The 16427-nt window shown below is 41.2% G+C and overlaps 1 protein-coding gene across 2 annotated transcripts in view; it reads left to right on the top strand.

Annotated features, from left to right (window-relative positions):
• The window catches only part of snx29 (sorting nexin 29), a 185047-nt gene that overhangs the window by 138028 nt on the left and 30592 nt on the right, over window positions 1-16427 (top strand). For both annotated transcript variants that reach the window (XM_039788209.1, XM_039788208.1), the window contains exon 20: window positions 8899-9039. In XM_039788209.1, coding sequence (XP_039644143.1) covers window positions 8899-9039 — 141 coding nt within the window. The remainder of the gene's footprint in view (window positions 1-8898; window positions 9040-16427) is intronic.

Here is a 16427-nt window from a genome sequence, read left to right as displayed (position 1 = left end):
ACAGCGTGGGAACTCCTACAGTACTCCTGGCTGTCAGATGGGGGGGAGGGGGGGGGCAGCAGACCAGGGTCTTCTTCTCAGAAGAGATACAGCAGGGAGAGAGAGAGAGAGAGAGAGAGAGGGACATCATTATCAGCTGCACTTTCTGCAATTCTCAGCTGTGGCTCCCGACTACTCCCAGTTCCACCTGCTTGTTGGAGTACCCTCAGGCTAAAGATCCAGCTAAATGTCAAGCAAAGAAAAAGCTGCAATTATCCGTTCACAGACTTCCCCGTGTCACATCTTTTATTTCTGTCTTTTTTTTTTTTTTTTTTCACGGTTCCTCAGGAAGCTGCTGTCGTACTGTGCCTGTTTACCCTGGCGGTAGGCCACAGAGGTGTAGGTGTGGTTCCCTTCATGTGTGCAGTTTGAATGTTCGCCTCGGCTTGTTGTGGCTTTTCCACAGTACCTGGCGCTGGAACTTCTTCACACATGCAATTAGAAACTTTGAATGGTGCTTCTTTGTGGATGCGCTTATGTAGACCTCAGACCAGCTTCCCGCGCTGAGGTGTCTGCTAATGGGGGATCTTAATGAATAAATTAAAGCACATCTTTTTACTTTTACTTTTTACATCTCAGCAGGCTGGGAAAACACAGAGCACTGCTTTTATCATAGTGTCACTCTCCGGGCGTAGTTAATGTAATAGTGATAACCGCCACCTGACATCGATTGTTGAAATGAATTATCACTCACTGGAAAGACATTTACAAAAGATGACACATAACGCACATTCCCACAACAGTGGAACGGATTTTTATTTAACTTTTTTCATTTGGCCATTTTATATCCTCTTTCATTTCTACAGTCTTTTATCGTTTCTGTGTCATACAGTGTGTATTGAGCCTCCGCTAGAAGTGAGAGTCCTGTTCTCGCTTTATGGCGTTCCGTCTTAAATGTCAACACTGATCTGTCGGAATGAGTCCAACTTATGAAATCCAGGGAGCATCTAAAAAAAGATCAGCGTTAACATTTCAAGTCACAGCAGAGAACAAATAACAGTTATTCACACGGGAGATTCGTTTCTGCGATGAGAGTTGTTTTTTAAATAACATAAAGATCAGTCTGATCTTTTTTAGGGGCTGCAGAAAACGATGACAGCCCACTTCAAAGGTGCTTATTTGTAACATTTTGTGTCGCAGTTTGGAGTTTGATAGAGTGTGATTGGGCCTCATTTAAGAGCCTCGTAGGAACTGGTTTGTTCCTAAGTGGCACATGCAAGTAATTTAAGATTTGTCAATTTTCTTGTACTCAGACTTTTCTTTGAGGTTACGAATGAAATTCATGAGAATTCAGACTTGTTCTAAGAGTCATGTTCTTGTTCGACTTAAAAAAATAAGAATCACTGATCGCTTATGACCTCATGAGCAAGATTCCAGATCGGCCCATCTGAGCTTTCATTTTCTCAGAGGCAGAGCAGGATACCCAGGGCTCGGTTTACACCTATCGCCATTTCTAGCCACTGGGGGACCATAGGCAGGCTGGGGGAACGCATATTAATGTTAAAAAACCTCATAAAGTGAATGGGACCTTTTTAAAGGCTGCAGTTCAGTAGTTGTTGAGATGATTCTCTCAGTCAGACAGCTGCCTCCGGGTCTTTATGCAGGTTGCTGTCCAGAGGGATCATCACCTTCTTTATAATATTCTCTCGTCCATCACCATGACCGTCGCATCCCTCTTTCCGCCTCTCATTGAAGTTATGGACCAACCACTTTGCTTTAGTGCGATGCTTTTTAACATCTAACTTCATGTCAAACAAATTCCTCATTTACTTCTGTCACAGTACGACGCTGCTCTGACGACACGTCGTTGGCAGCTGAATTATTGACTACGTTTACAAGCTGTCAATTTTCGGGTTATGGTCGAGTTATTCGGGTTTCTGAAACATTGGGAATAACCCGTTTACACGCGTGAGCAGAGAGAGTTACTCCTGTATGGAATTTGTAATCAATTGGCAATATCCCGACGTAAACGGCGACGCACGGTTAGCGTCTGGACGTAGCCTACGGACAACCTTAAGACGCAATAACTTTTCGGTCACCTTCTTATAAATCTCACTATCTCGGTACTTTCTGCCGTCAACAAAAGACATTATATTCATGGTTTTCACCACACTAATAAAGAAATTGGTTTCCTCCTCGCTCCAAAAGTGTGGTGCTGTGCTGCGTCTCGCCATGTTTACCTCTACTTCTTGTTTACTTCCGGTATACTGCATAATACAGGTTTTCTGCATTGACATATATATATATAACTATATTATTATAGTATATAATTATTTTTATTATAACTATGTTTTCTAGCGCATACAAGAAGTTCCTCTACTCAAAAGACCAAGATTCCTTGCGAATAGAACTTTTGATGGGATATGCCAATACGCGTTTACATGACCAAAATTTCGGTTAAGAAAAGGGGTAACCCAGGTAGCATATTCGGGTTTTTAAAAACCGGAATATGAGCATGTTCGGGTTTTTGCCGGTGTTAACATGGCCCTGTTCCGGTTTTGAACGGGTTATTGGCTGCATGTAAACGTAGTCATTGATTTCAACCGGGTCTAACCTGGCGTCACGTTCCCATTACGGCACGAATGAACGCTGATTGTAAGGATAAGGATGAGAATGCAACAAAACGTTCTTGCACGAGGCCCATGTTGTTGTAAAGCATATGCAGCATAAAAAGCATTCATTTTAACAGCTAAATCTTGTGATGTAGGTTTCCTGTATTTCGGGGCCCATTTAGTCTGTTTCCTTTAGATAACGGTGGAGATAACATCTCTCCAGTGAAGGCAAGAAAGACATTTGATGCACACCGGGAATGTCATCCAGAAATGTCAACCGTAAACAAACGGTGTAGACGTCTCCCCAGACTCAACACAGTGAGCACTTCTTTCTAGTTTTATGCAATGATGTTCGGAACCATAGAGCGAGAAATCCATCTGCGAGAGGCAGAGGCAGCTTTCTGCTCCCACATTAGTCTCAATAGACAAAAGTGCACTGCGGTGACTGTGTAAGGCATGTATAGTGTTACAGTACGACTAAGGAGCGGCACGTTTTCTTGACCTTTCATTTTGCTACAATACAACCTGAAGCTGAATGCAGGGACTTTTGAATTTTGTGGCAAAAGTCGGCTTACCAAAGAAGTAAATTACAGCACTTCCCTACTAAAGAAAAAAAAACATCTCTTTGCGTCATAAATTGCTGATACTTCAGTAACCACAAAGGTGGATTTTCCTTCTTATATTGAGGTTATATTTTCATCAAACGCATTATTGTGCTCTTTTTTTTTTTTTTCTCATAAGCCATTTCAATGCCGACAATAGCACTGTGTCCACAGTCGAGCTTTCAACGACAGCCAAAACCCATCAACCCTTCTTCCGTGAGGTCCCAGTGAACCCTGATTAGACGCCCTATCCCTGTTTGAAGACGGCTTTTTTTATTGGAGATATCAAAGGCCCGGTGCTCAAATATTCCCGGCTGCTGCAGTGTTGATGCCGCCAAGATTTTTATCGGAGATAATGAAAGACTATTTGCGATTAGTCAGGAGGAAAGAGAGCTGTGTGTGTGTGTGTGTGTGTGTGTGTGTGTGTGTGTGTGTGTGTGTGTGTGTGTGTGCGTGCCATAAATAAGTATGCCAATGAGACGGCGTGAAGTGGATTAAGCTCGCTGTGCTAATACCGCCATATGTGTGGAGCTATTTGATGTCTGAGGAACTGCAGACACTATGGGACTGATTCTATCGTCACGTCTTTGCTAATGCAGCTCCTAATGTGTTTTCAGACCCAAGACACTATATGTGGCTATAGAACATTTCGTACAATACGTAAGGACATTTGCACCCGCTGCCGTCTGGTCTCTGCATGAATTTGTTTGCAAAGGTACCATACATAAATTCATACCTCTTTACGTAAACGTAGCTAGTTATTTGTCGTGCTTGTCAGGGCTTTATGTTCAGCAGGGGTTTTTCAGCCGACCGTATGGGATATTTAAAAGCACCAACCTTGTTTTAAGCATGGGAATACAGTACATCATGAAAATGTCTAGCCCTCAACTTACTTACTTACTTACTTATCCTGCAGTAATTACACAGCGTTGCCTTCACCATGACATTGACGTGGCATGTTTTTACAGAGATGGAGCGATTAAGGCAAGTATGCAATCATTTTAGATGTGTGGAAAATTCAGCGCTCCAATTTCTTTCTTTTTTTTATTTTGCACACTTCCGTATGACATTATGAAGGTGACTTAGATGTGCTTCTGCGGGTCGGACCCAAAGAGCTGAGATGACAAGTCTCCAGTCCATTAGCAGCCTTGTCTGCTCCCATCTCGTCAACCACTACTGTCATTTACCAGATTTGCGTGTACCTTTCGGTGCAGCTGCTGCTCTTCATACAAGTTATCAGGTTTTTCCAAAAGGACGACACTGGGGCCAAATCATTCTGCTTTACATCACAGAGTAGTGAATGAATATATATATATATATATATATATATATATATATATATATATATATTATTATGGATGAAAAAAAAAAACCCAAACAGGCTTACAAGACCCCATTATTTACAACAAAGGACCATAAACCAAAGTGGCAACATAAATTACATATTATATTAAAGATCCCATGACATGGTGCTCTTTTGGATGCTTTTATATAGACCTTAGTGGCCCCCTAATACTGTATCTGAAGTCTCTTTCCCCAAATTCAGCCTTGGTGCAGAATTACAGCCACTAGAGCCAGTCCCACAATGAGCTTTCCTTAGGATGCACCATTTCTGTGTCTGTAGTTATTGAGGAGGAGAGAGGGGGGGCAAGGTGGAGGGTGGGGGTGTGGCCTTGACCAGCTACCACTTTGCTCGTTTGAAAGCCATGATGTCTCTCTCTCATGGGTGGGCCAAATTCTCTGGGCGGGCAAAGCAGAGAAAGGGGAAGGAAACCTTTCTCCTTATGACCTCATAAGGAGAAGATTCCAGATCGGCCCATCTGAGCTTTCATTTTCTCAGAGGCAGAGCAGGATACCCAGGGCTCGGTTTACACCTATCGCCATTTCTAGCCACTGGGGGACCATAGGCAGGCTGGGGGAACGCATATTAATGTTAAAAAAACCTCATAAAGTGACATTTTCATGCCATGGGACCTTTTAAACAAATAAACCTTGTTGTTTTTTTCCCCCAATGCTTTAGAGACAAAAGTCGCCAACCTATACACATTAAATTTAAACAACCACTCTATTTTGTCGTTCAGTACATCAGTACACCAAAACATTTCTGGATTTTGAACAGACACACATTTAAGATGGATGTTCTTTACAAATCATAATAACAAAACAGACAATACAAAAGAAAATGGGATTAATTCTCAACTTCTCCTAATTCACATAATTCGCACAACCCTTTATCTTCTTGGATGTTTCTAAATCTACCAACTTCAATGGCAAGGGGAAGGATTCCTGTTCATAACCGAGCCACTGACAACCTCGGACTCCTCGATAAGTTTAAATAATAATAACTTAATAAAATAAATGTAAATACATGCATTTTATTCATATAGTGCTTTTTGCAACACTCAAAGACAGTTTACAGAGTTTTTAAAAGGAAATACACATACTAAAAAAAAATGTTTGATTTGAATATATGTTTGTACTTTTGGTTGTAGTAGTTTTCATTCAGGATATATCTATTTATACCACTTTATAAAAAGTAAAGTAGTTATTCTACTATTCTGTGATTATACTGTCGAAAAAGTAAGTGTTAATTGATAAAGACACAAAGAAGCAACCTTCATTCTCACCTCCCACATACTCAGATGTCCATTTAAATGATGGTACATGCTTTTAGATCATTCTATCCATCTATTCTGTGAAGTGTCATTTTTCACATATCTTTTTATATTAGCGGTGTCTAGACGCGTCTGTCAGCGAGACATTTAGGACAGCTAATAACAAAGCCTCAGCTGTCAGTCTCCTCTTAATGGCTGTCCAAAAATGTCACATTTCTTCATGTTTGCCATGTAACCTAGACTGCACAGTAGCATGCATGCTGACAAAAGATCAAGAAAAAAAGAACAGTCGCCTGCAAAAAAACAAAACAAAAATAATTGTCATTATCCACTTGTTCCAGTGGCTGTCACAATGTGTTTAAGGTTGACATAACACAAAATGTGGTAACAGTTCTTGTACTGAAGCTCTGACAGTTTGTTGTGTGCACCTCTGAAAAGGGCCTTACATGGCATTGAATGTCTTTTAAGAAGGGTGCCTTAGAGCCAAATAATGTCGCAGACCCAAATGCCTCATGCGTTTCATAATAATCATGATATGTAGAATAGTTACCTCTTTTATTAGCCACGCTAGCGCCGTGGATCTATGGATGACGGTGTTGGTCTATCATTAGGTGGTAGGAGGACTGAAATTTCTCGTCCACTGTTTGATGGATTGCTATGAAATTTTATATAGACATTCATGGTCCAGAGAGGATGAATCCTAAGGATCCTCTTAGGGCTGAGCAATATATCAACGTTTTATCGATATCGTGATAAGAGACTAGATATCGTCTTAGATTTTGGATATCGTGAATGGTTATATGGCAAGACTGTTGACTTTTCCTGGTTTTAAAGGCTGCAGTAACAGTAAAGTGATGTAACTGTCTGAACTTACCAGACTGTTCCAGCTGTTCTATCACAGTATTTGCCTTTAACCACGTAGTCATTATATTCACACTTTTGATACTTATTTATCTGAAATCTAATTTGAAAAAATATATATTTTGTTAAAGCAGTCAACCCTACAATATTGTCGCAATATTGACATTGAGGTATTTGGTCCAAACCATCGTGATGTCTGATTTTCTCCATGTCGCCCAGCTCTAGATCAAATATAAGACATAGACTTTTTCCTGTAGCGCCACTAGTGGGTCAGAGTTTGCACTTATCCAGTGAATTATCTCAACATGACCTAAATGGGTCAAAGTTCTGTACAGATGTGATACTTGTTTAAAGGCTTTCATAGTGTTGCACTCGTTAGTAGCTTGAGAGAGAAGTTCAAACCCTGCGTACTTTCTCACCTCCGTGGAGCAGCTCAGCAGTCCACTATGCATCGGTTGGCTGTGGGAATGTGTGTGTGTGTGTGTGTGTGAGTGCTAAAAAACTGCATGGCTGCTCGCTTGGTCAACTTCTTCTGACTGTAAGCCTACAGATTGTAAGTTAGCGTTTTAAGAAATGAAAAGTTATGTTAAAGATGACTATCGATGTATAGTTGAGTCTTTCTGCTCAGAGTTTGGTGTTGACGATCATTTTGCTAGAAAAAGACCTCTTAAAGGCGGCATCAAATCCATTCTTGTTTCTGGACTTTATGTGTGTAACTTCTTGCTGATGATGACAGAGCAGGAGGAAGAAAACATGCATTTCAACAATATGGCACAGATGTTCTTGGCTTTGTGTGGGTACATTTGGTCGATTTTTAAATCAATTTCTACTTTCATGTACCTCAGTAAAGTCTGTATTTTTTGGTGCATTTTTTAAATTGAATTCTGAAAAGCCTTTCTGCTTCTCTTTTGTCTCTGTGTATTTCCTGTTTTCTACTGTGAAAATGGAACACATCTCTTGCTCTTTTTCTTCCTCTCTTTCTGGTAATAGGCTCATCTCTCCTCCTCTCTCTGCTCCCTCTATCTTTCGCGAGTCTGAATAAAGCAGCTAATGGTGCATGGAAATGGTGGCACCACCGTCACGCCTATAAACAGACCTTTTTCTCTGTTATGTGTTGCAGTGTGTAAGTGAAAATACACATTTACAAGGCTGAGAGGAAGTCATTCTTTCACCCATCTCATTCATTCATTGTAAGGCCCGGTAAGAGCTTATAGTGACAAACGTGTCAACTGCAAAAAAAGAAAAAGAAAAAAGGCTATTAGAGAACAGTGTGCTATTGATTTTCTTTCTTCTTTATCTTTTAGAATATTTAAAAACTCATAGTTTGTTTCAGTTTAATTGAATCACAGTCTTTTGCGATTTTAGTTTGTTGACAGATACTTTGCCAAAGCAATGGCGCAAAACAATGTTCGAGACCTTTTTTACTTCCTTTTTTTGTTTTACTCAGTAACGAATGGGATTTCAAATTTATCACAGTACAATACTTCAAACAAAACATACTTAAAAGTAAAAGTAAAATTACAGATTTTAAAAACTACTTTAAAAAGTAAAAGTACAAAAAAAACTACTTACAATTACAGTAACGTAATTGTAAGTAGTTACTTTCCACCTCTGCTGCTCATGAATGCATTGATGATGATTGTGATGATGATGATGAGTATGATGATGATTGTGATGATGATTTTGATGATTGTGATGATGATGATGATTGTGAGGAGTATGATGATGATTGTGATGATGATTTTGATGATTGTGATGATGATTTTGATGATTGTGATGATGATCATGATTGTGATGAGTATGGTGATGATTGTGAGGAGTATGATGATGATTGTGATGATGATTTTGATGATTGTGATGATGATTGTGATGATGATTTTGATGATTGTGATGATGATCATGATTGTGATGAGTATGATGATGATTGTGAGGAGTATGATGATGATTGTGATGATGATGATTGTGATGATCGTGATGATGATGATTGTGGTGATGATGATGATTGTGATGATGATCATTGTGATGATGATGATGATCGTGAGTGTGATGATGATGATCGTGATGATGATGATTGTGGTGATGATGATGATGATGATGATTGTGGTGATGATGATGATTGTGATGATGATGATGATTGTGATGACGATGATTTTGAGGATTGGGATGATGATGATTGTGATGATGATGATGATGATGATGATGATGATGATGTGTCTTACCTGTCCTCAGGTCTACATCCGTATCCTGGACAACGAATGGAATGTGTACAGGCGTTACACCGAGTTCAGGGAGCTCCACAACCACCTCAGGACCCAGTTTCCACAGGTGGACACCTTCAACTTCCCACCCAAGAAAGCCATAGGGAACAAGGTGAGCTGTTAGTGGGACTGACTGTTTGGGCCTTTCTCTGGGACTTAACCTCATCAGTAGAGTGAGGGTACACGAAGAGCAATGTTTCACCTCCTGCTGATACGTAATTATGGACAAAATATGCAACAAAAAAAAATATTAGTTGAAACAATTAGTCCTTGATTTCAGACAGAGGTAGACACAAGCAGATTCATCACTTCTAGTAATCAACGGTTGATGTTATTAGCAGATTTAAATAGCTGTAGCTAGCTAGCTAGCTAATGTTAGCTGCAGGAGTTGGTTGAAAAACATCTTTTCCGATTCGATCAGAAGCAGATTTATTAATGTTTCCAGCTTACTCGTTTAAAATGAGTCTTATAAAAGGGGTCTTAATGATGCACTTGATTGCTACATACATTATATTGTGCTAAAAGACCAGGAGCCTGAGAGTTCAGTTAAGAAAAATCTCTTCTTCATAATCGTCTATTTATAGAAGATATGAATGCTGTACTGTTTTGAAAACATTAGATCTTCAGCTTTCAGAATCCATAAACCAACTGTGTGTTGACCAAACTATAGCTTATTATTACAATTACGATTGTGATTGGCTAACGTGGGCTTGAGCTTCTCGTTACACTGCCACCTACAGGTTTGGCGTGCTCTTGACGGCATTGACGGCATATATACACGGGTACATGTAAACGAACACTTTTCTGAAAACTGACAGCTGTGCACGATGTTATTTTTGAAAACGGAGAGGTTGAAATGTCCGTTTATGAAAATAGCCGGCCACGTGTAAACGTAGCATGGAGCTCTGTGCACCACAAAGGCAGCAGTGTTGGCGGCACGGCCCCAGGAACATTAACCTTATATATTTTTTTGCTTCATAAATTGTATGCAAATTTCCAAACATGTAGGATATTCCTACAGGCATTCCTGTAATCTTATGTCGCAACATCTGCTGTATTAATAAGTTAGGTATTGTTATCAGCTGGAGCATGCAGTGCGTGCTTGACGCCACCGTTTACAGAACGTTATCGTTCAGCGGCGTGGATGCTCCCATCGTTATAGTTCTGGTTACGGCCCTCAACTCAGCGACCTGGAATCTGTGCATCAATGAATGACGGCTACGTTAGCGCCTGCGGCGCACTCGTGTGTATGTGTGAATGTGATATGTGAAAATCCGCCTGTGTGCCATGTAGCAGTGAAAACGTGGAATGGAGTTTTTGTTGATTTGGGCATTCTTTCAATAAGCAAGCGGAATGGATTTGATAATGAAGCACTGACACAGCATCCTGAGTGGAAAGATGGGGCGGGGGTCTAAACTTATCATTTTAAAAAGTCATATAAAGACGACTCTAATTTACACCTGCTTGGGAGAAAATTTGGCTAGCCGACTCAACTGCAACCAAGAAAAGTATAGCTCAGCACTGGCTCTGGTTGATAACAAATTCAAGTCATCAACTATCAGCCTATCGGAAAGCGCAGCAGCACAAATATCAGACTTAATGACCTCAACCCCACAAGAAGTAGAGGAGAGTGATTGGGCAAGGTGTGATTTCTGTTTGTTTGTTTTGTTTTCCTCGAGACCACAGAGGGTGGGGGGTGGGAGAGTTTTTTTTTTTTGATCTTGTTCAATTTGTGTTTATCTGTTCTGTGCACCATCTGCTATTACCGGTCACACGGTCACAAATAAAAAAATAATTGATCACAAAAAAAAGTCATATAATGGCTCCGACACCCATGACCATTTCTCTGCCAGCACCAGCCTTTACCACTCCTCCTCTTGCTGACACACACACACACACACACACACACACACACACACACACACACACACACACACACACACACACACACACACACACACACACACACACACAACCTCACTCTTCATCTCCAGGGAACAGTCAGCGCTCCAGGTCCCGTGGCTCACTTACCTGTCTACTTGCTAGGAGAACAACCCTCCCTCTCTCCTCCTCCTCACCCCTCTCCTCCCTTTTTTTTATCCTGTTCTCCTCTGTTCCCCTCCAACCTTTGGGAGATAATTTGGTTCTGACCCCGATTCTCTGGCTGCTTGGATTTGACGCTGTCGCAGCAAAAAAATGTGGCCTGACATCCCCACCTTCAAAGACGCTGTGCTTTCACGGCTAGAAACTGGACTGAACGCTGATGTGCAGGGGCTGCAAGTGTGAGACTGTGTGTGTGTGTGTGTGTGTGTGTGTGTGTGTGTGTGTGTGTGTGTGTGTGTGTGTGTGTGTGTGTGTGTGTGTGTGTGTGTGTGTGTGTGTGTGTGTGTGTGTTAGTGAGAGAGAGTGACCGTGTAGGATCATGTGGAAGTGCCAGTGTCTATCAAAGGCCTAGGCAGTTTGTGTCACTGTGTCCCGGAAAGCTTTCTGAAAGCCCATTTACACTGCAGGTTTGTGTGAATTATTGGTTTTCTCCATCTCCAGGAAGTCGGCCATCACTCACAGAAAGCAGCCCTGGCTTTGTTGCTCACTGACAACATTTTAAAGCAGGAGCACCGCACACAGCTGACAAGACCAGCAAACACTGACGCCTTTGCCTTCCACTTACTGTTCCAAGTCTAACAGGTTTATCTGAGTAATTTAACACCAAATATTTCATTTCCTGACCTTGCTGCAGTCATGTGGAGGTGTTCTTAGGTTGTAGTTAGTACACCGTGATGTCACTGTTGTGCGTGTGGTTAGCGGTGCAGCAGACTTCAAACTTTTAACCAGAAGAGTTCAGTGAACAAATATTTTCTGGGTTTAATATCCATGTTACAGTGGCAATTCAATAATCACAATTATTTTACATGACTACTCATTGACCTTTGGAAAGATCTTGCATTTGTGAAGACACCTTAAACTGTGAAATTTCCCTTAATACTTTTGCCGTTGAAGTTTTTGAATACCCCTTTCAAATAAATTATATTAAAAAATATATTCAAATGTTGGCTGATAAGTTTAGCCTTCGGAAGGGGTGACAGTGCGCATGTCATTCAGAACACAAGACAAAATCAGAGTTTACTTACAAAACGTAATGTGAAAAAATAATAGTTTTTCTCCGTTGCATTATTTTCGTGATCACTAGGAGCTGAAATTGTGACCAAAATTTAATTATTTTCATTTCAATTCAATCATTCTGAATAACGGGCAGAAATAATAGAGGCTATCAGACACCAGCATCTTCCTCTCTGTTGTCTTAGTTTCTTTTCAGTTGCATTCCCTCAGTATTTTCTTCTTATAATACACCAAAAAATAGTTTTTCCGCCCCCTGGCTGTTATCGATAAATCTTTATTTTTGTACCCAAATTACCTGTACCTTCGTTTGCCATCATGTTTGTTTTTGAGTGAATTTATTTTCATCAGCCTCTTGAGGTCTCTTCCTAACCCACACAGTTTTTGCTCTCTCTATTAACAGTTTTTGGTACTTTACAAATATACAATGCACAGTGATGATGTTCAAATCAGGTTGCACTGTGGAGACCAGCTTTCCTGTTGATACATTTGTCTCCCAGTTTGATGCTAAAATCACCAATACAATCAACATGTAGACCAGGGGCGATACTAGGATCAGACCTTTAGGGGGGGCCCCTAATGAGAATGTGACACGGATACAGTGCCTTGTTAGTGTTAACGTCTATTTTTTTTGTGTAGTTTGTTTCAGCTGCATCTTGTTTGCACTATAGCACACATGATGTCTGGTTTTGTCTTTATTCGTCCCGTATTGTTCGATTGTCTTCTAATGTATGAGAAGAAATTCGCCAAGTCAGATTACTTTTAAATCTAATGCCTATGGCCAAAACCTCCACTCAGACTCCATCAGGAAGTATGTAGTAGTTAGTTTCTTCCCTCCATGTTTAAGAATTTGGGGCACACCACGATGTCCTTGAAATATGAGCCTCTGCCTCACGCATTCATCCAGATGTTTTTCCTGCACGTTTTACTTTAATTCCAGATGTTATTTAACCTGAAAATAGTTGTGAAAAAAATGTATATCACAAAAAGAAATATGCTTGATTGAAAAGAATTGGTGAATCAGAAGAGAGAAGCTGTAAAAACGGTTGATGGAAATATATTTTTTTATTATTAGAAGGTTTATCATGAACATAGTATCAAATGCAGCAAAGAAAGGACATGATTGACCATGAGTTGCAGGCAGTTAGGCGAACAGCTTTGGCTGGTGTTTTCTTTCTGCTTTCTTATTTATACTGCCTGTAAAAATAAAAAATAAAAATCCCACATTTCTGCACAGATGTCTGGTCCACTCACAAACGTAGACTCAAATTGGGGGGGAATTCTCCCTAAGGCGATGCCGTAGTAACCATCTAAAGATCAACTTTTTGAAAATGAATTAAACATCATCCACGCATGCAACAGCTTTGCAACTTTCAACAAAGTATAGACTCAGTTGAGGAGAGTCTTTCATACACCACAAATAGTAATAGGATAGGATGAAGACCTTCATGCTGTAAAACTAATCAAATGTAATCATTTCCTCAGATTTCTAAATTGAGCTGCTATAGCAACAGACGTTTTGCCAACAAAAAACAGAACTCACGGCCTTAGGCCAGACTGAAATGGAATGAGGGAGCAGGTGGAGGGCTTTATAGCTCAAAGATTTGATAAGTACCAGATTGGGGTGGGTGGGTGTGTGTGTGTGTGTGTGTGTGTGTGTGTGTGTGTGTGTGTGTGTGTGTGTGTGTGTGTGTGCGCGCCTGCCTGCGTGCGAGCGTGCGTGCGTGCGTGCGTGCGTGCGTGCGTGCGTGCGTGCGTGCGTGCGTGCGCATCTAATATTTGTATGTGTGCGTGCAAAAACATGAATTTATCTGTGAAAGCTGAAGCTGCACAACATAAACGAACAGTTGTACTGCGTGTGTGTGAGAAAGGAGCTGTGTGTGCAGGGGGGATGTGTGTTTGAAAAACACTGCTGTTCTCGAAGGTGTGGGTGTGCGTTTGTGTACATGTTTTTACCTCAGAAGTGAGTCTCTGCAGCGCGGAGTGTGTATTTTGTATATTCAGGTGTGTGTGTGTTGTGTTCTTCGTGATCAGCAGGCCTGCCGTGCTGAGTTTCCCTGTTCTTTCAATCCAGTCAGTTTCTTTGGAGTTCTCTTGGAACACTTTGGAGTGTTTGGACCTTCTTCTTCAGGTGAAGTGGGGAGCACTGCTGCTGTAGAGGAGAGAGAAGCGGCCCTAGAGATTTTACTCAAAACACAAATGCTGAAATTTTATATGGGCTTAAATGGAGCTAATATTATTGGTTTCAAATAGTACTTATAGTGTCGTTAAAGCAAACAGAAATCTAAATCATTTGTAACTTAGATAAAATGCCACTCGGTAAACCCTGGTGATCAGCTTTACATTGCGATTGTTTTAGCGGTGTCCAGCCTTCAGCCTGTCTCCCATGGCAATGGCAGTGGCATTTTAATTTGTATAGCACCTTTCATTACATGTAAACCCAAAGTGCTTAACATTAAAACAGCAAAAACATTAGAACAAGGCATTAACTGAATTAAGAATACAGTATAAGCATCAACATAACATGACAATATAGAAAAACAAACCAAAACATACAAGTGCGACCATACAAATTTTCACACACACACACACACACACACACACACACACACACACACAGTACTGTCCTTCAGTCCAAATGTTGAGGTACTTGTACTTTACTTCTACTTCTACTCCACTACATTTCAGATAGAAATATTGTACTTTTGACTCCACTACATTCATCTGACAGCAATGCCAAAGCTCTCCGTCTCGCTGTGACTCATGCAATCCTACGACATACACATACAGACATATACACATACATATACACACATACAGATATAAACTTAAAACAAAAAATAAGGAAATTTGTGTTTGGTAGATTATTTCTCTGTGGTAACTATGCTTTTTGGCAATAAATCTTATACCGTTGGAAAGCCTGTTTAGTTCCCTTTCAAATGGTGCCCCATTTGTAAGGAACATGCATTTGTGGGATGAGCAGCAGCGCTGAGTATGTGGGTTGCGCGCATGAAAAATTTGCCAAATGCCCAAGCTGATCAAGTGTTCAATGGGGTTGAGGTCAGGACTGCTGGCAGGCCATTCCATCCTCTCCACTCCCACATTCTGGAGGTAGTCTCTGATAAACCCCGCCCTGTGGGGGCGAGCGTTGTCATCTTGGAGGATAGAGTTCGGTCCCAGACTGTGGAGATGAGATTCTGCAACCAGTGGCAATCCCATATCTCCACAGTCTGGGACCGAACTCTATCCTCCAAGATGAAATGCCTTCACCAGGGCGGGGTTATCAGAGACTACCTCCAGAATGTGGGAGTGGAGAGGATGGAATGCCCGCCAGCAGTCCCCCCCCATACCCCATTAACACTTGGGGATCAGCTTTACGTGCTGTTCGTGCCAGAGTGACCAACACGACCACGTTGGCTGACTTGCGACAAATGCTGGTTGAAGAATGGGATGCCATCCCCCAGCAGTGTGTGACCAGGCTGGTGACCAGCATGAGGAGGAGGTGCCAGGCTGTTGTGGCTTAGTATGGTTCTTCCACACGCTACTGAGGCTCCTGTTTGCAATTAATAAATTGTTAAATTGCCAATATGTCTTGTTTCTTCAAACTTCAATCATCCAATCCACCAAACACCAAAGGAGTCAATGGCAGAATAAGCTGTTTGGCATTGGCAGAGAAGATTTGGCAAATTTTTCATGGGGTGCAACACACATACTCAGGGCTAGATTTATCAAGCCGTTTGCGCCTGTTTCCAGGCGCTTATTGGTCGCAAAGACGGACGTAACCGATGCGGGCTATTTACAAACAGGGCGCACTTGGGTAAAATCGCAGATTGTCTGCCACATGAGCGAGAAGAGACAAGTTGCGCTTTCAATATGCGTTCGTGGGAGGGTCGTGGGGAAAGTGGGAGTTCCACCCAAAAGGTGGGAGGATAAGCAAGTGCACCTAATTATATATTCCGTGGTATTTACAAAGACTGTCAGTAAGGCGCCTCTATTCTGCGGGGGAAATTCTCCGCCTCTTAAAAGCAGCCGCAATCGGAAGTTTCCTCGTAGACCTTTATGCCGCTGGTGAAATGGCAACAGCAATTTGAGCAAGACGAAGACATAGGCGAGGCTGAAAATATTTTTAACAGAAGAATCACACTTTCCGTCAGTGAACACAACATCATTTAAGCGTTACAGATCAAGCAGACATGCAATATTAGAGTTACTGGAAGAAATCAAAGATGAAATTGAATCTCCCACTCAGCGTTCACATCCCATTCCACCAGTTGTTAAACTCCTCGCTACATTACAAATATTGACATCAGGATCATTTCAAACAGTCATAGCATCAGCAGTGGGAATATCGCAGTCTGCACTCAGCCATATCATAGCACCAGTACC

Source organism: Perca fluviatilis, chromosome 21 (assembly GCF_010015445.1).
Source record: "Perca fluviatilis chromosome 21, GENO_Pfluv_1.0, whole genome shotgun sequence".
In the NCBI taxonomy this organism is placed as follows: domain Eukaryota; kingdom Metazoa; phylum Chordata; class Actinopteri; order Perciformes; family Percidae; genus Perca; species Perca fluviatilis.
This window is presented reverse-complemented; position numbering and strand designations above follow the sequence as displayed.